The sequence below is a fragment of the Pteropus medius genome, unplaced genomic scaffold (assembly GCF_902729225.1).
Source record: "Pteropus medius unplaced genomic scaffold, Ma_sr-lr_union100, whole genome shotgun sequence".
In the NCBI taxonomy this organism is placed as follows: Eukaryota; Metazoa; Chordata; class Mammalia; order Chiroptera; family Pteropodidae; genus Pteropus; species Pteropus medius.
Genome location: NW_024347791.1, coordinates 24,564,185 through 24,587,291, shown reverse-complemented (window position 1 = coordinate 24,587,291; position 23,107 = coordinate 24,564,185). Strand labels below are relative to the sequence as shown.

The following is a 23,107-nucleotide window of genomic DNA, read 5'->3' as shown; positions in this document are numbered from 1 at the left end:
AATTTGTTTATATAAAACAGGTACATTCTAGACATTTTCTATTACTATAATGATTTATTTTTGAAGAATTTGTGTTTTTTAATTATGAACATAAATCTTGAATTTGCAACTATATACATTTTTTGAATAACTAAAGTAGTACCAGTTATTTTTTTTAGTAATTGGGAAGAAGCTACAGATTTTTACACTGATGTCCTATCTAAAATTCTTTTGCAAAACTCTAGGCTTGATTGTAATTATGATTGTAGTCTTTAAGATTCTGTGGATTAAATAAAATTATTAAATATAATCATGAGCAATTAAATCTCCTATGAAAATAAAACTATTTTAAGGGTGTACTCTTTACAAGGGAGAATGCTATTTTCTTTTGTATTCAAGAAGGAAACGTAATGATAAGCATGTAAAAGTAGTTGAGTGGCCTGTTGATTTGTTGGAGTGACTTTATCAAAATGAAGGCCCCTGTACAGCACTGGTATCTTAGTAAATTCCAGGCCATAGGGATTTAATGGCATCAGAACTATCATCCTCTATTTGTGCTTAAAAGACCTCCATTCATTGGGTTAGTAGTTTACATTGTCATTAATCAAATTAGATTCCAGTTGTTTTGAATTTAATTTAGATATGCCATAACTGATTCTACTTGAAATAATCACATACAAAAATTACAAAGTAGTAGTCAGTAAAGGACTTTTTAAAATAAATAAGCACTGGAACAAGCAAACTCTTATGTTTTTCAGGAGTATAATTCAAAATATAAACACATGCTGAAAAGCTCTTTAGAAAAATCAATGAAAGATAGTGTACTCATGACATTCAATTTTTTTTATGCCAGAATTCCTGGCATCTCTTGTGGTTGCTAAAACAAAATGAAATAAAACTCTTAAAAATGAAAGTTTTACCATTTTCCTCTCTACTTTTCTAATAAGGCTGAGTGTTTTGTAGCAAGATGATGATGGAGAATCAGGTGGGAAAATAAGGGGCCTAGGAAAAGGGAAAGCGACGCTGAAATTAGAATGTCAAGGGAGGAAGTGCTGCTCCCAGGATGAAATCATTGAAGTGCTCTTAAATCTGTGTCCATTACAAACAGGGGGTTTGGTATTTCCAATTTGGAAAGCTTGTCCTTGATTTCCAAATGTCTATAATACAAGAGTCAACTTTATTATTTGCTTCTTTCCTTTTTCTAGATTATTCTAGTATAAGCTCTGAGCTTTCTCTGCATGTGTTTGCTGTGAAGACTGCACAGCTGTGTATATGCACCTATGATAAGGGGATGGTTAAAAACCTAAACCTTGAAATATTATGCTGTCTCAATATATAATACAAAGTAAAAACAATTAAAGGGATGTAATTATAAGAACCTTCAACAAAGTTCTAGCTTTTCCTCTGAAAAAACTTTATTGGTTTTTCCTTTAAAATATATCAAACATCATTTTAGATTTTGGAAATTTAAAAAAAAATCTAAAAGTTTTATGACTTTGCTATCCCTTGGGTATATGTTGATCTGTCTGGTGGCTAATGCAGCACTACTTTCGGTTTAATCAGGCATTTAACTGGCTAATTATGCAGAAAGAGACTTAATGTTTGCTATATAGTTAGCAGATGAAAAAAAATGGAGACCTCAGGGTAGTTAAGTAATTTACCAAATGTCACAGACACATTATGAGAAGCAGAATTTGAATTCAGGTCTTGTTAGTTTCTCATCACTCCTACCCCCTCAAATATTTCACTATTAGCTGAAGGACTGTGTCTTTCATGTCTTCTCTAGGGCTAAAACTTGAAAAAGTATGGAGTAGGTGGGATTTAAAGCATGTGTTCTGTTTCTCCAGTTATACTCTCTCATTTTTCACTTAGTGTGGATCCTCACAATTTCCCTGCAGTCCTGCCCTTCTACACTGTGTACTATCAGAACATTTTGGGTTCATATATGCACACTATTATGCAAATGACGGTTTAGGTCTAATAATACTATCACATTCAGGGATGCAGTCGTTTTCAAGAACAAGCAGTTTCATTTAAATGAAATAACAATTTAGTGAATTTCTGTTGTCTTTTAAAAAGTGGTATTTTGAGAGAGATCATTGTGTCAATTGGTCAAATTTGAAGCATATCAAAATGGCCTACTTTGTTGGCAAGAAAGGTCTCCTTTCTCTTCCTTCCTTCCTTCCTTCCTTCCTTCCTTCCTTTCTTCCTTCCTTCCTTCTTTCCTTTTTTCCTTCTTTTTTCCTTCTCTCTCTCCTCCTCCCCGCAAGAAGTATATATCCACTGTTCATTTATAGAAATGAAAACCTAAATCACAGTATTATATTTTTGATACGCACAGTTAGTAGCTCCATCCTTTTTTATATAAAGCTCTTTTGGTAAAATCTTTGTATTACCATGAGATATTAATCTATCTTGACACTAGATTGTGGATTGTGATTTCCTCAAGGGCTTAATAACATTTACCTTGACTAAGAGGCCCAGAGACCTAAATATCTCTGTTCAGCCATATAATGGTGTAAGCTTTACCTATCAGTATACACCCCTGGTTTAATAAAACTTAGACCAGATGGTAAGCTTAAAACTCACCTACAGCTTAGTTTACATTTTTTCTTTTAAATTGTTTTTCATTATTTTAAAAGAAAACTGTTTAAACTTATTTTTCACTGTCACAAATTCAATTATGTAAAATGAGAACAAGTCAAACTTCACATAGAGAAGTATTTTCTGATATTTTGTTAGTTGTGCTTGTGTTAGTAGTACTGCCAATTACATTTATTAGCCCTAAATACTAAACAGCTGGCAGAATTCCATTGTATATAAATAAGACATTTGAGACCTGGACAAGTGCCATTTTGAATACAGCCAGCTGGTGCTTTTTACAGTTTCATTCAGCCTAGCAATACTGATTCCATAGTACATTCAGTGTGTAGGTAAAGACAATAGAAAAACATACTGTGAATAGGGAATTCTGTAGGAAATTCCATTGCGTAGAAATATAACATTTCAAAAATTTGTTGAACCAAGGAAATAATATGGTATGCACCTGTTTGTCTAATTTGTTGACTGTATTTTTTACCTGAGTTGTGTTTTTAATCTTTAATTTTCTATATGCCCATTTTGTAGAGCTGAGTTATGCCATGCAAATGCTTGCTGCTTTGTTTTTCTTCTAATAAATTTAAAATTATTTTATCAGATTTATATTAATCATAAAAGTGTATTAAACTTAACATGTACAGTTTAGATTCTCATGTCATTTGGTGAATTTACCCTTTCAGGATACTATGAACTTTAGTTATGTTCTCTAATGTTATCATGTGCATACCCTATCTTTGTTGAATAACTATATAAAAGCCCCGTATCATGCTATTACATAAAATTAATATTTTCAAAATGCAAATATATAATATTAACTTGCTAAATAAGATATGTAAATAAATGTTAGTAAAGTGAATAAACATTTATAAAAATTGTATATATGAAATAAATATTAATTAAAATTATGTGATGACTTTGGGTTTATAATAGTACAACTCTAAAAATATCCCCTTGTTTTGATTGACTTTGTATATTTCTAGAAATAATTGGTAAATAACATAGAAAATCTTTATCGATGTATATCGTGTGTGCATTTGCATGTGTATGAAAAATCTAAATTAAGCAGCAGTTTTGTCACTGGAGGCACTTAGATAATTAGCAATGGCAAAGCTCTGTGGCATCACTTAAATGACTGAGTCAAGGAATGCAATATAACAATCCTCTTGACTTGTTGGAAAATAAATCTATTATATATTAACACAAAAATCTCTTAGCAACTCAATCCATTTTCTTTGGCAATTTTGAATATATTTTAAACCATATAATTAGTATATTCTAAATAAAAATGAGCAATCCAAAGAAATAAAGAATTTAATGGGAAATATAAAATGGCTTACTTTATTCCAATAATAAATAATAAAGCTATCTAATATATGAAATTTTGTTTATTTGTTTTGTGATTTAATAATTTGCATTATGAAAATAAATGAATTCATTTTTTTCAGTTACCTCTTTAGTAACTACATATAGCACTTCCTCAATAAAATGTCGTCGAAGAAACATAGATGAAACACATCCAGATAGCAATAAGCCAGCCGGTCTATTCTATAATAAGCACACCAGTAACATCTGTGCTGCCCAATGCAGCAGTTCAGTCCTCACTTTTCTCATCTAGTAGGAACATTTGACAAAGCTTATCATTAACTTATCTTATTTTAGAGACTTTTTCTTCATTTGGTGTTGGAGCATAATTTTCATAGTTCTCTTGCTTTATTTGTCACTTCTATTTTAGACTCTTTGGCTAGATTCTTTCAATATTCTTGATTCCTAATAAACTCACTATTCAAATCTTTCTCCCTGGAGTTATTTCCTAGCCAATGTCACCATTTATATAATGACAAACCCTATCCACACTGTATCTGTCTTCATTGTGCTCTGAATTCCCTACTCAGGAGAACAAGAGCTTGTCACCATCTTCCCTTGGAAGTCCGATAACATTCATAATTAACATATCCAAAATAACCTTCATATCCCTTTTCCACACCTGCTCCTCATGCAGCTAATTTTCTCTGGCTTCATCAACAATTTTCTTCCTCATACTACTCAGACCTCTACCCATAACAACTTATCAGCATCATGGTCCTTGACCACTATGTCCCTTAACCCTCTTTTATTTTTCATTATCTGCTCTCTTGCTCGCAGAAACTAAGTTCCATGAAACTTGACACTTTGCTGTTTGTTTGTTTTTTTCACTGGCTCTATGCTTAGTCTTGAATACTCTCTGGTTCATAATAAACCCTCGATAAATATCGTTGAATGGATTGAATGTAAGACTGTAATAAGTGCTTCTCTCATGTTCTACTTTAACCAGATGCTTGTGCTTAGACTTATTAAATGGATTCCAGTCTGCTGAGAAAATGTTTATAAAAACTTCTGAAGGGAATAAATTTGAATCTTTCTCAAGTGTATGAAGAGGAGAATTGATCACACATTATGAAATGAGAAATATACCATATACTATAAATGATATAAATTAGGATTCTAGTATTAATGTCCAAACTTTCATTGCATTAGTATTAACAATCTACACTTTATTCCAAGTAAAGTAATGAAGACTATACTAAGACACCTAGCTATTAGCTACATGCTGAGACATATTTCTCTTTTGAAAAGTCTTCATTTCCAGAAGATATTACTTTGAGCTATTCATTGCCCCATATCAAACTGCCATGACACAATTGCTTTTATTTCAAAAAAGAACACTTGCAGTATTTTTTCCACATTAGCAGGTCTTTTAAACAATCACTATAAATGCTGTATTTTCTACAATGTAATTAATAAGAAGGCATTAACTTTTTCCAATATGCTCTGCAATTTATTATTACTAAGTCTTCCTTTGTGTAGTAGCTCTGCTATTTTCTACCCAGATATAATAATGAAAAACAAACTTTAAAATCAGCTACTTTTACTTGGAAGCGTAATTTCAACATTAGGTCTTAGCTGAAAACAGGTCTCTTATTGTGCAGAAACTTGGACTCTAAGACACTTCCTGTGCAACACTATTAAACATCCTCCATCTGTAGCCATTCAAGGTTTTACTGCTTAACTATTTCATGACTACTTAACCTAAAGGCTATATCTGCTTCTTTTATATATTTTATAGATCTTATGAAATCAGGTTACACTTTACTTATCTTTTAACAATTGCTAGGAAAAACTGATAAAGAAAAAATATTTAATTGGTCTGGACTAATCTAATTATAACAAATGTTCTTAATTTTTTTTTTCTAACTTTCTTTAAAAACTCTGCCAGACACATCTATGAAAGCAGATGAACCAAGGATTTTGGAGAATATAATGACTCAACCAATTAATTGGGTACCTATAAGTATAAACTTTATTTAATTATTAAACTTTTAAATTATTCATAAATGTTATTGCATGATATATTCTTTGCTAGGGCTGCCGTAAGAAAGTACCACAGACTGTGTGGATTAAACAACAGAAATTTATTTTCTCACTAGCTGGAAGTCTCAGATCCAGGTGTTGACAGTGTTGGTTTCTTCGAGGACCATGAGGAAGAAATCTGTTCCAGGCCTCTCTCCTTGTTTATAGAGAGCTTTCTCCTCCTGTATCTTCACATAGTCTTCCTTCTGTACGTGTCTCTGACCAAACTGTGAACAAATAAAACAAGAACTCTGTAACTTATATAATTATATGAATTTATACGAATTTTGAATTCATTTTTTTGTAAAGATAAAAATTACTCTGATGATAATTAATAACTGCTCCTCCAAATGGTTGTGAATTTTGCATTACTGTGGACATAATTGTTATAATTTAATAACCCTATTTTTCACAATTTAATTTGTCATTAGAAAAATTTTCTCTGTTCTTAATAATTTTGATATTGAAGCAATTACTTTTTATTTAAAATTTTATTATACAAAATAAGTTTCTGAATACACATCATTTAGCTTTTTAAGTGTGTTCCAGTATGTTTAATTTAAATATTAGGTAAATAATATTGAATCATTTTTCCATGCTCAAAATGTTTTAATTTTCATTCATCTCTAAAATTTTATGAACATTCCATATATTATACTTATTTCTAATTTGGAACAGGTGGTTATTTGAGATCCAATTTATTTTATTGCTTTAGATTCTAATCACATTCACTCTGGACTATGAAACTGAATATACTATATATTGCAGAATATCCTATATATATTGGTAGATCATATATATTATGATCACATGATAATTTTTGGAGTGGAATGTTTACCATTTTTGTTTTTTACAATTGTATTTAGGTCAGGATGGAGAGAGGGTTAAATCTATTCTCAAACATTTTTCCAGAAATGTAGCTTTTATTTAAAAAATAATATTATTTGACATGCTAATATATACTATGATTTGACATGCTAATATATACTATAAAGTACATAAATTGATATGCAAATAAAATGGCATTTCAATAAGGCAACAAGTTTCATCTAAAAAAATGCAACAATACTATGTTCCCGCATTTGTTTCAAAACCTTTAATCTTTGCCTGTAATTTAGGGGAAATTCCAGTTAAAATTTTCATGTGGATTACTAGTGAATCAGGTTTCTACCAAAATTAGTCTTTTCTGTTTTGCAGAGATAGTATGGTATGTTAGCATTAATACAAGAATGAGAATAAGATCTGGATCTTGGTTGGTCTAGGTCGAACCCTTATTATCATCATGACATTGACCACTTTTAGCTTTCTCTCTAGATGTCAATTTCTTAATCCCTAAAGAAATTCTCAGGGTCCCTTTATGTGATAAAATGCATTATTCCAGGCCCTATCCATGTAGAATACATTGCATTTTTCTGTTCAATAATAAAGTTGTCAAAAAAAAAATCTACAATTACTGCAACTTTTTCTCTACTATATACCCTCCTTAGTTTAATAATGTTTGGGAAAAGCTCTGCTACCTAAAAGAAAAACAAAACAAAAAAGAATACATTCTTTGTAGCCACTGGTTTTCTTCTGCTCACAAGTTTGTTCTTAGACAATATGTTTTTTGCTCTATATTAAATACAAAGTTCTTAAAATTCTCTCCCTTCTATTACTGCTGAAAATTTTCTTCTTATTCTACTCCTGTCCCTATAAATTCTCCTTCTCCATGAGTATTTACTCTACTTAACTTGAAAAGCTTTTTTGATGTGGGGAACATTTCAACATGGATGCTCTAGAGGAGCAATTTTTATAATTCCATTTCTTTCCTCAGCTCATCTTTTTCTTTCTACCCTCTAACATAAGCATTTCAAAATAAAATTTCTGAAATTCTCTTTATCCTCATTTTTTTTTTATAATCATCTTAACCATTTCCAAAGCTTTAATTAGGCAACTCCAAATCTGAATTTCTCCTCTTATGCTTTTTTTCCCCTGACTTCTGGATGACCTTTCCAACTTTTGAAAACATTTTTGTCTATGTTTCATATTGATATATCAGACTCTGCTTATATTAAACAAAATTGATCCTCCTTCTCACATAACGTTTCCTGCTTTGATTGCTGCCTTTCTCTGCTAATGGCATTATTTCCAAGTCATCAAGACAGGTTAGTAGAAAATAGGGATGACTTTGTAATCAGAGTTCTGAGTTTGAATCCAGACTGCACCATTTACTAGATATCTGATTTGGGGCAAGTTGTTGAACCTCTTACTAAACTTCACTTGTCTCATTTGTAGAATTAGTTGATAATAGCACCCGCTGAAAGGGAGTGTTTTCAAGGATAAAATGATTCATTGTCAGGAAAGTCCATTACAAGTTACTTCTACTTAAAATGATCAATATGATTATTAAATGTTAGCTCAGAGTCTTTTTCAGGTTTTTAATTTTCTCAAACCAAGTATTCATCAATTGCCAAGTCTTAGTTCTATCCCTGAAATATTGGTCATTCAAAAATTAATCCATTTATTTGTTCATTCAATGAATTATGTGGAACTGTGATGGGTGCTGGTAATCAATAATGAGCAAAGGAGACAAGCTCCCATCACTCCTCCTTTACCTAACCACAATAACTCTGATTCATCTCCCTCCATTCTTCCTCCATTCCATTGCAAACACTCTTATAAAAGTAATGTTTCTAAATCTGATCTTTTTTGCATCTCTTAGTAATGAGAAAAACCTCAGTTACATCCCAAACTACCCCACATGATCATCTTTAACTCCTACTCTAATTTTCTACTGTTCTCTTTATAAGAACCAGAGTATCCTATGAAAAGGTGAGTCTTGGTTCTCTGCTCAGATACTAGGATTGGACCTAATCTCCACCTCTTCCCATTCCTCCCTCTGTCCTGGCCATGCTCTTTCCTTCCCTCTTCCTAAGACATAATAGATATACTCCATTCTTTGTGTGTGTGTGTGTGTGTGTGTGTGTGTGTGTGTGTGTGTGTGTGTGTGTTGTATGTTTACACCAGATCTACTCCTCAGAGACTTTTACTTCTATTTTATTTGCAATGAATACTCTTTCCCTATCTATCCACACTCCTTTACTCAAATCTCATCTTTCCAGTGAAGTCTTCCTCTGCTGTGAGTCATCTATCCAGGTCTTTTTATAAACATCACCTTTCAGTTGAGGTCTTCCTGGGCCATTCTTTTTAAAATCTTCCCTTCCTCCCAACACACATAACTGTCCTCTCTCATGCCTCCTTCATTGCTTCCTCTTAAAATGTACCACTATATAAGCAAACAAAAATTTTACTTCTTTATTCTTTCTGTTCTGTCTCTCCCACTAGCATGTAATCTTCCTAAGAAGAGAAATTTCAGGCTATTTTGTTTGTTGCTATAATTCCAGCTCCAAATAGAGTCCCTAGAGCATAATTGGTATTTGATAAATGCATGTTAAATTAATCAACAACGGACTAGCTTCATTTCTCACTTTAGCTGCTTCATGATACACACATACTCAGTCAGTGTTTTTGTGTTTTATGCCTTTGTTCATATTGCTTCCTATGCCTGGAATGTGCTCTTTTTCCTCCTTCTCCCTCATCACCTATTTTCACTAGTCAGAAGTCCACTTGTTAAATTTCTTGCCTGAATGCCACTTCCTGGCTGCTGTTTATTTTATTTTATTTATTTATTTTTTTCCTCTGTCACATAAGAGTTACCATTCTTTGATAGTGTATATCCCATTCTCTACCCTTCTCTAATGCTCCACACCCAATCTATTAAGTCCTTTTGCTCTACTACCAAAATATTTCCAGAATTTGATTTGCTCTCCCTACCTCCACAATAATATCCTATCTTTTGTTAACTGGACTATTGTAACAACCCATTGTACTTCATTATCTCTCTGATTTAATGTTTCACCACTTTACGCCAGGATCACTCAGTTTCAGTTACAGTGGTCTCCTTACTAAAATTTGATTATACCACCCTCAATCTCACAACCCATGGGCTTTTTGTTTTCTCAGTCTGAGATACTATATACCAGGGCATTTCTCAGTCTGAGATACTATATACCAGGCTAATGACCTGTTGTGGTTCATATTCTGTTAGGAACTGGGCAGCACAAGAGGTGAGAGGTGGGCAAGCTTGTGAAGCTTCATCTGTTTTTACAGCCACTTCCCAGTGATAGCGTCACCACCTCACCTCTACTTCAGATCATTGGGCATTAGATTCTCATAGGAGCATGGGTCTCTGGTGTCAAAAAGGTTGGAGACCACTGCTGTATACACAGCTATTCTCTTGACCTGCTTTCTTACTGGTTTCATTCCAGTGGTTGCAGAATTGAGAACTTACCCCTTGTTACCCTATCTAAAATATCATTTTTATCAAACCACCTATGGTCTTCTAACCCCATGGCCTGTTTTGTTCTTCTTTATGATTATCACTCCTATAGTGAGCATATGTGCACACGTGTGCTTACTATTGTTTTCCCTCAAGTAGAACATAAGCTCCATGAAAACATTAATGGCTTTTTTCTTTTTTTCCACATAAGTGGAAGGCCCCAGGACATAGAAGAGTGCCTAGCCTATGATAGGTTCTGTTGAATGAATGGCCATTCTTATAATGCAAGTTTTCAAGAGTAGAAAACCACAACTTAGGCATCTTTATTATAATAGTACTAAAACAATTTCATAGTATGAAAGTGCTTAATAAATATTTGTTTTACTTAGTTTGTAGGTAATGACTATATACACACTTATTAACTATAATACCATCTATAAGGTAACTGAACAATCTTATAAGGTACTATTATCATCTTCGTTTAGACATGAGATAACTAAATCTTAACACACTGCTCAGTATAGAGTGAAAGTGTAACAACAATAATACATATTTAATTTTATTAAACCATAAATCTATTAATATGTTATACAGATATATTGTATACTTTTTATTTAAAAAATAATAGTGAAACAAAGTGAAGTCAAATATCTAATAAAATTACAGAACTATAGTAATTGTTAAAGTGTGGAATATTATTGGCAAAACTTTTACTCCATATAGAATGGCAAATTTATCATGGATAAAAGACAGAAGTCTCATTTATAATAAAATATGAAGCAGATCAACATTCAGTTAACTTTTATCATTAATTATAAATATTGAATTTCCAAACAGTAAAAAAATAACATTTGTCAGAAATTGTCATAGCTTTAAACAAATTTAAGGAAAGCCTAGACTAGTAAGGAAAAAAGGGGAGGGAAGCTTCAATTTAAAATATATTCTGATTTCTTTATAAGAAAAAAAAAAATCCATGTATTCTCAATGACATTTTTAGTTAACTAAGCTTTAGCAGAATAATAATAACATGTTTACTGCATCCTAGGGTCAGCATACTGTTACAACTATTTTAAATAGATAATCTGTTTTTGTTTACAACATCTAGAGATGTTGTTTACAACATCTCTAGACAGAATTTACCATTATTTTTCCCATTATACAGATGTATAAATTAAATTACAGTGTATGTAATCTCCTATTAAGTAGCAGAGCTAGTTTCAAACTCAGGGTCTATCTCTAGAGCTTAAACCCTTAATCTGGGCTTTGCAGGATGCTCAATGATAAAGGATTAAAAATATTTCTGTGAAAGTATCGCTACCCTTGTGAGAAGAACAGAAGTGTCTGTAGCTTTAAAATTGGTACTATAAAGCAGCTTACATTTCAGGGAAATGCTCTCAAGAATTACACTTATTGTGTTAAAAAATAAACTTAGTTCTGAAGATCTGTGAAATTTAGCACATGTTCCACACTGACATGAATTAATTTCATTTCCATCATGGTGAGTGCTCCACAGGTATATCATAAATTGCTATGATTACTGTGGCTGTGACCCATTATCATAGCAGGAAATTACATGAATCTCACAACTGATATGAAATGTAGTGCTGTCACTGATATGCATTAATTTCTAAGTAGTTGACCATTTGTAATAATTCTGTAAATGTCCATCTTAGCAGTTTTCAGTCTAGACAAGTTAAACCCATGTCCATGGAATTTCCCCCCATTATTTTCAAGCAGTTATACTGAATTCCAAAATTATCTTTTTATTGGGCAATTTCATATTGAATCTTTTTCCAAGAATTGGAAACATGATAGTCTTCATTGTCCTATTCCCTAATATTTAAGAGAAATTTATTCTATTATAAAGTAATGTCATTTGGTTATATATGAACAGAAAGACAGAGAGAAAATGTAATGTAAACAATGTTTATTTTTCTAACTTTAATGGAATAAATAAATAGCTTATTAAATGATTTTTTAAATATATGGACCTCCTTTTTGCTAAAGTAATTTCGTATAATGATATGCTTCATGGATATAGTTTTTAAAACAACATTTTTTAAATTATAAGTCTTTTTTACATTATAAATAGTAATGTTTTAGAATTCATATCAAACCTCTATAATGTAAATTATATCTTTCCCATTCTTCCTTTGTCATTAACATTTTTCAGATTAACAGGTTTAATTAAAAACTTTTGACAATGGTGAATTTAGAGGGTCTTCGCATGGTATATTTTATATTTTAGTACATCATGTCTGTTACAGGTCAATTCCTCTGGCTAGATATTCACCTTTTTGGTTGGTCTTTAAGTATTTTGCACCATTTTAATAAATTTTTCTATTGCCACCCCACAATGTCCTAGACTTTAATATTCCTTTCTTTATCTCTTAATAACTCCTTTTCTAAAAATATTTATCATAAATTTATTGACATAAAGTTTCTAGAAATTTATTTTTCTCTTTTTTTTAAAAAAAAATTACAAAATGCTTATAAACATGGAATGGGTCTTATATTTACTCAATTAAGGCTCCTCTCTGACACATAGCTCTCCAGAGTATTATTGATTTTTAAAATTTAATGCCTTATATACCCAAAAGCACACTTTTATGCTTTGTTACATAAGGTGAACATTTTGCACATCATATGATATCTAATTCTTAGTTATTCTCTATAGGATACTTGGTTTTAGGCACAAGTCTAGATGTATGGGAGGAGATGAGCCAAATGAATAACCATGCTGGGGAGAAAGAATAATCAATAGAGAAATGAATGAATACGTCTTCATAAAATAACAGTAGGTACAACAATGGATATAACACAAATACAATACATTCCTTAAGAGCAGGTACTCTGTCTATCTGCTTCATTACTCAGTTATCAATACAGAGCTTGACACACAGTTATCCATTAAATATAAATTGAATGTTCTTGAAAGGCGATCTATAGGTCTAATGGGAATACTGTTTCAAAAAGAAAAATTAAAGATATAAATTTATTCACATACATGTCCCTTGATTTTTTTTTAATTTTTTTTTGCTGTTGCTTGTAGTCTTTCAGTACAAACAGGCATTTTTTCTGAAATATGATTTAGTAGTCAAAAAATTCTAATATAATGAGCTATTACTCTCTGCACATGTGGATGTATCCTGTGTACATTCATAAGAAAAATATATCTATTTATAAGTTTTTGAAAAATATTGTGTACATTCATTCAATAAAGATCATCTTAAGACCTTTCATCTGGAACTTGGAAGTGGGCTTTCTGTAGCCTTCCTTTTTGGACAGGAGAACCAACTTCCAGTCCAGAGCTAACCAGGTGCCTCTCTTCAGTAGTTTCCCCTGTAGCAGATGAAGTGGAGGCATGTCAGTTGATACTGCTCAAATTTGCCAAGCCTTCCTGTTTTCAGTAACTGCCTACATACCCAGTGCTCAGTGTCCTAATGTTTAGCTATACTGGAAACCAATTTCTTAAACAGGTCTGATCTTACACATCTTCCTGTTTGCTAACACTTTTTATCGTTATATATGTGCATTAAAAGTTCTAGCCTTACTATCCTTCCATTTCTTCTTTCTCAATGCTTTCCCAGGGCTTTTCTTCCAGTGGTAATTCTTCCTTTTCCCACAGTTCCTTGAGACCCTGAAATAGAAAGCATATCATCATTTGCCTTGTATGACTTAAGCCTCTCCTTCTAGCATCAAAACTTCTGGATAACAAAAATCACATTTTAACTTTCTACTATCCACAGTTTCTACTCTAGGCCTTGCATATGGAAATATTTAATATATGCATGTAGAATTAAATATAACTGCTATTATAGAGGCATCTTTAAAAATCATAAATTATCACAGAAAATCACAGTGGAAAACTATCGAACTATAGCAAACATAAAAATAACAGCAATTCTAAAACCAGTTGTTTCACATTTATACCAAGAGAAATATGTGATTGAAGGTAACCCTCCCACACACACAGTTTACATCTTTTTGTAATGTGCATGGTTTGCATTTACCACCAGATGCGAAATAGAACACTGTGATTAGATTTACTTTGTTTGTTATAATAATATCTTACAATTCTTGATGGGAGGTAGAAGATGAGATTGTTCAGGTGAGCTTCTATTTAAAGCATGTCTGGACCTTAGCAAATCTGGAGTCAAAAAGCAGATGAGATGAGGGCTGAGCAAAAGGCCATTCTACAGAGACAAGGGCAGGGCTATCTAGAAACTTTAGATGTAGTCTCTGAAGAGATTCAGAAGGCTTGGAACCTGACATTGGAGTATGCTATCAGGTCAAGTAGAGATCAGAAGTCAAAATTCCATTTGGCCAAGAGACATATAGTATTGATTCTTAGCCGTTAGGAGTCCTTAGAATTACCTACGCAATTTAAAAATAAATAATTAGTTGGCACAAGCACCCATGAAGCAATATTTTAGAAAGCCTCCCTGGATAACGTTTAATTATAAATAAGAATTAATGTAAAGAGATTAGACCTGAGTCAGAAATATGGGACATTTGTGCACAGGTACAAAAATGTAGCAACTGTCCTGAGATCTTAGTACAGTACCACTGAATAACAGTTGGAAGGATAATAACTAAAATTAAGTCTAGGTAGTGACCCAAGACTGCTCTAGTTCTTGTCTCAGTTTAGGTGTTTAAAGAACTGAGAATTATTGAAAATGAAGATGAAAGTATTTGTGAGCATGAGGTGCTGTAAAGACAGAGAATCCAAGGTTGGTTATAAGAGACCTCAGGATTTCCATACCTTTAAGCTTTCTGGAGACAGTGCCTTTAATAACCTGTGTCTTATTATAACTACAGAAAGTGCCATACTCTGACCAATATTCCTGAGAATCCTAAACAGGCGTTACAGCATCCTGGTCCTAACTATTGCTCTCATGGTTCAAAATTCTTTGTTGATTTTCTTCATTAATAATCTCCAGTCCTTTCACCCCTTTCCTGGTTTCTCAGCTCTTTTCACTATACTCTGCCCAAACTGAGACATTGCTCTCCCTATATTCAACAAGGCTGTTCTAATATTGTTATCAAATTTCTGATGAATTCTTATGATTTTAAAGGTAGGTGAGGGGATGGATAGTGGTCATTACTGGCCATACCATCCCAGGCAGGCATCTGCTCAGTGTTTCTATCCTTAAACTCTGGCCAGCATCTTGTTACTGATACTGGCTTTCCAACATCAAATCCCATGTTTTCTCTCCTTGATCCTCTGGTTACAAGTGCAATTCTCTGATTTGACCAAAAATCAACATCAGCAACAACAAAACCTTTCAAACCAAACAATTTTATTCCTCTCAACTATTTTATTTTCCTCTACCTTTTTATGTAATACTGTTAGAAATATATATATATATTTATATTTATATATGTTATATATAAATATAAATATATATATATATTTCTAAATATATAAAATATAAATATAAATATAAATATTTCTATATATAAAATATATAAAATATAAATATTTATTTCTCTACATATAAAATATATAATATATAATAAATATATTTATATATAATAAGTCTAGGTAGTGACCCAATATATAAATATTTATATATTTATATATAATATATATATAATACTTATATTATATATAAAATATATAAATATATAAATATATATTTATATATAATATATAGATATATATTTATATATATTTATATATTTTTATATATAAATATAAATATATATATATTTCCAACAGTATTACCTAAAAGTATATATATATACTTCTGAGACCTGAATGGGCTAAGAAAAACTATTTATGAATAAACGAAAGCATAATGATTTTTGTAGATATATCTGCCTGACATCTGATAGTGACACCATACTGCAAGCGATTGTGCATCTCCACACTTAAAATTCCGGTGTATGGTAAATGTTCAAATATTTCTAAGATGAGCATTGATTTTTGAAATGGCTATGGGTGTGTACAAAGGGTAAGAAACATGGAAGTAAGAAACAAGAATGGAGAAAGAGTAGCAAAAATCAACTTAATTTCACTTATAATCACTGAGTGCAAGATTAAGTAGCATTTTGTAAAGTGTGGAACTACGTTTCTTATTAACCATTTAAATGTAAATGCAATATTGTGAATATAAGAATATTGGTGATTATTTCCTCTATATTGTCATCTGCAAACTTCTAAGAAATTTTATGTCTTATCAAGTGAACTACAAAGTTATTTTTTTCACTTTCTTAATATTTCCCAAATCATGTTAGTCTATGCACTAAATGTATTGCAGATTCTCTTTCTTTTAAAGGAAATGCAAACATTTTTCTTCTTACTCCCAGTGAACAAGCAGCTAAAATGTATCAAAGAGAGTAATTAATAGCAACAATAAGTAAAAATCTTTATTACTATAATTGAGGTTTTCACAACGATAGTTATTAGGTTAAATGCTAATTAATTATTAAAAATATGTTTTCCCCAAAAATGAATGTTTGCATAAATAACACATAACTGTGTTTTCTAAAAAATATAAATTGAGTCTCCTTTATAGCCGACATTATCTTTTGGTGATGGGGAGGTTCACTGTGATTATGCTACTGGGAATAGATTTCAGAACGGCCTTGCTAGAGAAAGGGAGTCTGGATACATGATTTCCGGTTGTGTAATCTGGAAAAAGAAAAACAAAAACCAAAAAAACAACAAAGCACTCAGTTCCGGCTTCTGTGGTCAACTGATAAATAACTAGAATAAGCATCTGGGAGCCAGGCTAAATATCGAAATTGTTGATTTCAAAAAATTTGAGCTTTTGAAGGGATTTTTGTACTTACTAGTTCTGTATTCCCTCCTGCTGAAGACATTACTGCTAGATACTTCTTGCAGAGATTTTCTTTAGGAATTAGAAAAATCATGAGAAAGATCCTTTGAACCACCCGTTTTAAATATCATCAATTCTCTATGTCACCTGTTTTCTTTTTCTGAGTCTGCCTTGGGACAATTACTATGGCAATATAGTATCTCTAATAATTCAAATTAGTTCTTGGAGTAGGAAGATAGGGTAATTATGGGCATTCTTTAAATGTATAAAGTGTAACCTTTACAACAGCAGCTTTAATGAATGACTTTTGTTTTTGTTGCTGCTGTTGTAGAAATGCTCATTTAGGGATTTTATTTCTACTGTCTTTATTCCTCAGTAAATACTAGAGTTAGAGACTTGTTTTTGCAAGTGGTCTGAGATGTCAAATAACCATCCTTACAGGCAATTTGGTCTTCATTACAAATTAATGAAGTGATAATTGCTCTCTCCAACCTTTTACGTGCAAAGCATTATGGTGCTGTTTGCATTATCTCCTTGCAATTTATACCTCTACATTCAAGGACTTGTGATAGCTTGCCAAATTAGCATCGAGAGGAAAAATGTTAAACTACAGTGAGAGCTCCATAATTAAAATCATATTTTACATCAGATTACAAAAATCTCTACATAATCTCCCACTGTTTGATGTCTAGTAAAATGCTGTTCATATATAGCAGAAGAAATTTGCAATTGAGTCGTCAGTTGAAGTACCAACTCATTTTTAGTCTAGTAAGGAAATCTTGACCTAAAAAATTTTAAGTCAATTGGCTTATTTTTAAATAATGATGCCCATGATCTGACTCTCTATAAAATGTCTGCAGCAAACATTTATACTCTAGAGTTTTGTTAGCTCTGTATTTTACAATGGTTTTGGAAAACCAATAGAAAAATAATAGAGAAAATTTCACATAATACTGACTTTTTAACATCAGAGCTTTTTGGAGCTCCAATTCTGATCATTCTTTTTTAAATTTTTCTGATGTTAAACTTATACATTAATTTTGCCTTAAATATGACTTTACTATTATAGGCATCTCAATGTAAAATTTTAAGAATGGAGACTCTCATATATACTTTCCTTCTTAAAAAGTTCATAGAGTGGATGTTTGAAATTGGTATGTTGGTGATTATTAAGAGCAGTGCAAATTTTTTTCTTATATTAAGATATAAATATATCTTGTATATTAGGTCGAGGGGTCCTAAAATAGTCTCAATTTGTTTCTTTGTTGAACATTGGGTGTGACAATGAGTTAAACCAAATTGCCTCTGGAAAATTAGGCCTTTCTTATACTCTAGACCCTGAATGATCAAAGTTATTAAAATAAGTGTTGCTTTTCACTTATTTGTTCTTGCTTTGTTTTGGGGGTTATAGGAGAGCTAGGCAGAATAAGAAGTTTTTAAACTGTGTTTTTCACACTGATGGGGGCCCACAAATTGGTTTTGATAATTCAAACACTCTAATATAAATAATTTATTTTTCTTTAGTGAGGTTCAAAGGCCAAATAAATACTATATTTCTTTGTTTATGGTTACCATAAAGGTAACTATTAATAAATTAACCTTTTATTTCATTTTGTGACTAGAAATTATGGAACTCCTATTTTTTTTAATAAATAGAAATAGAAAAAGAACTGTTATACATTTTAGATGCCATTAAAAGAGTGTAAAACTTGCCTTTCCCTTAATGAAGAAAATTTAGGAACACATTTATAATGGGCTTCACAAAGATTGTATTTATTTACAAAATCCAATTACATTATCTAATAAGAACTTTATATTTGTTACCTTCTTGAATGATTCCTACATATATTATAAGAGAAAATATTTGTTTATGCATCTCCCAAAAGTTGAAATTTTGTGTTGCATATTATAGAGGAAATAAAGAGGTCTAAAATTTAACAAACGTGTTGAGACAAAACTAAATTTCCCTTACCATGTATCAAGAATTAGATTTGTTTAATCCTTCACCAAAGTATAAATTAGTACTTTTGATTGATTCATTGTTTGATAGATGGCCACAGGGTTGGGGAGCATGGCATAAGGAATGTAGTTACATTAATGTAACGGCTAGTTGGAAAGCAAGAGGAGAGAAAGAGCAATTAGGGAAATCATTTTACCAACTATATAAATGTCTAACCAAAGTACTGTATACTTGAAACCAATAATAAAATAAAATTTGAAAAAAGAATTAGATTTTTGAATGACTGTGGAATTTAATAGGGGTTATATAATATAATTTCTTATGAATGAAAGGGGTATGAAAAGCATCAAGAAGAAAAGAATACAGTCCAGTTGAGGTTATATCAGAAACAAAAAACTATCAAATGTGTCTTTTGAAAACAGTAAAAGAGTCAACACTGACAAAAACATAGTTTGTGCATAAGTGAAACATAATTCACTAACGTCAATTCAAACTTCTAGAAAAACATAAATGTAAGTTGGAACCAGTTTTTTGGAAAAATACAAACATCAAACTAAAGAGTTTGAAACTTATTGCATAGGTAATAAGGAGCCCTAGAAGATTCTGAATTTAAGAATGATATGACAAACATCAGTTTGTTCTCTGTATCTATGAATTTGTTGCCGTTTTATTTGTTCATTTATACAGAGAACAAACTGACAGTTTCCAAATGGGACAAGGGTTGGAAGGCTGAGGAAAAAAGGTGAGGAGATTAAGAAGTACAAATTGGAAGTTACAAAATAGGTACAGATATGTGAAGTATAACATTAGGAATCTAGTCAATAATATTGTAAATAATTATGTATGGTGTCAGGTGGAGTACTAGACTTATCAGGGGGAATCACTACATAAGTTTTATAAATGTCTAACCACTATGCTGTATACCTGAAACTAATATAGTATTGAATGTCAACTATAATTTTAATTAAAAAATAAAAGGATGACATGGCAAACGTTTTGTTTTCCTGGTAGCAATAAGCAAAATTGGGCATGTTGAAAGAAAGTGTAAACATTGTAATAATAGAAACAGAATGGTATAATAGTTGTAGAATTTTAAGTAACACAAATGATGTGATGCTAAATTAAAAGCTTTTCAAAATCTGTTCTAAAGATCACAGAAGAAGTACTTCACTGTTCTAAAGTCTTGAATATTTTAAATGTTTTTACAATAAAAATATTTGTAGTAGGATAATCCTAACTGCTATAACAACAACCACCATCACTCAAATAGCTATTTATTTTTTTCTTGTGTAAAATTTAATGTGGGTAAAAGATATTAAGAATTGAAATGTTCTCTACACTTACATCTTCTGTTCTCCATGCATAACTATTAGTTGTTTTATTTGGGAGAGGGAGGGAGGGAGAGGCAGAAGCCATGTTTACATTTTTATTTCAAATTTTCTTTTATAGTTCCCCAAAATGTATTCTTTAAAATAACTGAGTACATTAAAAAACATCATGCATAAAAATACATGGTAATAACATCATTTAGATTCACCTTGCTTTCCCATATATTGATTTTACCAAAATCTGGTTCACATTGGGAAAAGATTAACAAAGATGAATTTAGATGGTGGTATTTTTTCCATTCTCTTCTTTAATAACAAACAAACAAATAAACAAAAAGAAAACAATCCAAAATATTCAACAAAACCACTTTATAGTGTTATAGAAGATGCCTGATTTGAAGTTTTGGTCCTGGACTATTTGGCTAGGTTCAATCAATTGCTAAGCAACTTTTTCCTGAATATCTCAAAAACTGCAATGCATTTCAAATGTGTTCATCAAAATTATAAATTACTTTGTGTCAATAAACTCAGAGAATCTTGCAAATAACAATATTTTTTTTAAAAAGAATATTATGGAGTCGCTCCACATCATGACTTTTAATGAGTAACACTGAAGATTTTGCTTGTTTATTTGGTATTTCCTGTGATACCATTGACACTCTCATTTTGTATTCATTATTATTCATTATGCTTATTACTTCTGACTCTCTTTGTGTTTTTTTTTTCTTCTTTGACTCTTCAGTGGGAAGAAATCAGTGGTGTTGATGAACATTACACACCCATCAGGACTTACCAGGTGTGCAATGTCATGGATCATAGTCAAAATAATTGGCTGAGGACAAACTGGGTCCCCAGGAACTCAGCTCAGAAGATTTATGTAGAGCTCAAGTTCACTCTACGGGACTGCAATAGCATTCCATTGGTTTTGGGAACTTGCAAGGAGACTTTCAACCTGTACTACATGGAGTCCGACGATGACCACAGGGTCAAGTTCCGAGAGCATCAGTTCGCAAAGATTGACACGATTGCAGCCGATGAAAGTTTCACTCAAATGGACCTCGGGGACCGTATTCTGAAGCTTAATACTGAGGTTAGAGAAGTGGGTCCTGTCAACAAAAAGGGATTTTATCTGGCTTTTCAAGATGTCGGCGCTTGTGTTGCCTTGGTGTCTGTGAGGGTATATTTCAAAAAGTGCCCGTTTACGGTGAAGAATCTGGCTATGTTTCCAGACACGGTGCCCATGGATTCCCAATCCCTGGTGGAGGTTAGAGGTTCTTGTGTTAACAATTCTAAGGAGGAAGACCCTCCCAGGATGTATTGCAGTACGGAAGGAGAATGGCTTGTACCCATTGGCAAGTGCTCGTGCAATGCCGGCTATGAAGAAAGAGGTTTTACGTGTCAAGGTAAGTCTTCTCTATTTTCCTTAGAGTGGTATTTCTCACTTGCAAGTTTATCGTAGAGTAATGAAAAGAAATAAATTTAGCCTGAACTCACTTGGCAGCAAATCATGGCTCAAACTGAAGAGTCTATTTATAGACTAAATTTATCTCACTTGCTGTGTTGATTCATAGTTTGTTGTAGAAATATTAACATGTTTGATTATGTGGTGCTGGCCTATATCCCACTAGAGGTGTTACATATGTTATTTTTAAGTTTTCCTTGCTATGTAATGATTTGGTAGTAGAATTCAAAATCAACTGAAAGAAAAAAAAACTGTCTTTTTTCTGTAGAAGAAAGAAATATCATTGGCACTCAGGTAATCTAATTATAATGGGATTAGTTACTGCATTGACTAAGTATGTGCTTTTCTATGTCACAGCAGTATGTACTTTATTGCTGTTAAATATAGTCTTTTCTTATATATTAAAATTTTAAACGTATAAATGCATAAGATCTAGTCTGTTTTAATATCTTTGTTTGCTGTTACACTCTGCCAAAGGAATTGAGTTTGGTATTCTATTTATGGCCATTCAGTAAGTCTCAAGTCCATCCAGAAGAAATTATTATACTTTATACAGAAATTGACCTTTATAACAATCTAAACAGAACATAGCATTTTGCCTTTGACTATAGACATAGTTTATAGAAAAAAATTAATGAGAACAAACGGTACACTTTAACCTCATACTTTTCCATGTTATGTAGATCCTTGGCAAGCACCATTAGAACACTGTTAATAGTTTTGAAAGTTCTAAAATTGAAACAACATACTATTACTGGCATATATACATGAGCGGAGATAAGTCTCCATAGTCTTCATTTTTCACTTTGAATTGTATTTTATTATATGGTATTATTTATGATTTATGAATTGTATTTTATTATATGATATTGTTTATGATTGATATTTGTGAAATCTATTTTAAATAAAATAATGAAGGCCTAGCTCAAGGAGAATTAAACAAATTGTCTATCTCCTCTAATTTAATCACTGTTGAAGCACACTCTGATATCCACACAAGACAAGAAATAGCTGTGTTTCCTTCTCAGTAATGTGTATCAATGTAAGCATTGAGCAATAAACCTACTCATTAGATGCTTGGATTTTAAATAATTTTTATACAGTGCTTTATATTTTATTCAAAGTTATAAGAAATAAAAAAATAAGTATCAGTGAGGTAATTAGAATCACATCAATGTGTTAATAGAAATAAATAAAGCATTCAAATTATTAGCTCATTATACATGCTGTCTTGAAGATAAACTTTGGTAGAAGAATTTTTAAAAAGAATTATATTAAGTTGTATTG

The 23,107-nt window shown here is 31.6% G+C and overlaps 1 protein-coding gene across 1 annotated transcript in view; it reads left to right on the top strand.

Moving 5' to 3' along the window:
* The window catches only part of EPHA3 (EPH receptor A3), a 324,803-nt gene that overhangs the window by 66,630 nt on the left and 235,066 nt on the right, over positions 1–23,107 (top strand). The window contains exon 3 of the mRNA XM_039878251.1: positions 21,101–21,761. Within this exon, the coding sequence (XP_039734185.1) occupies positions 21,101–21,761 (661 nt within the window). The remainder of the gene's footprint in view (positions 1–21,100; positions 21,762–23,107) is intronic.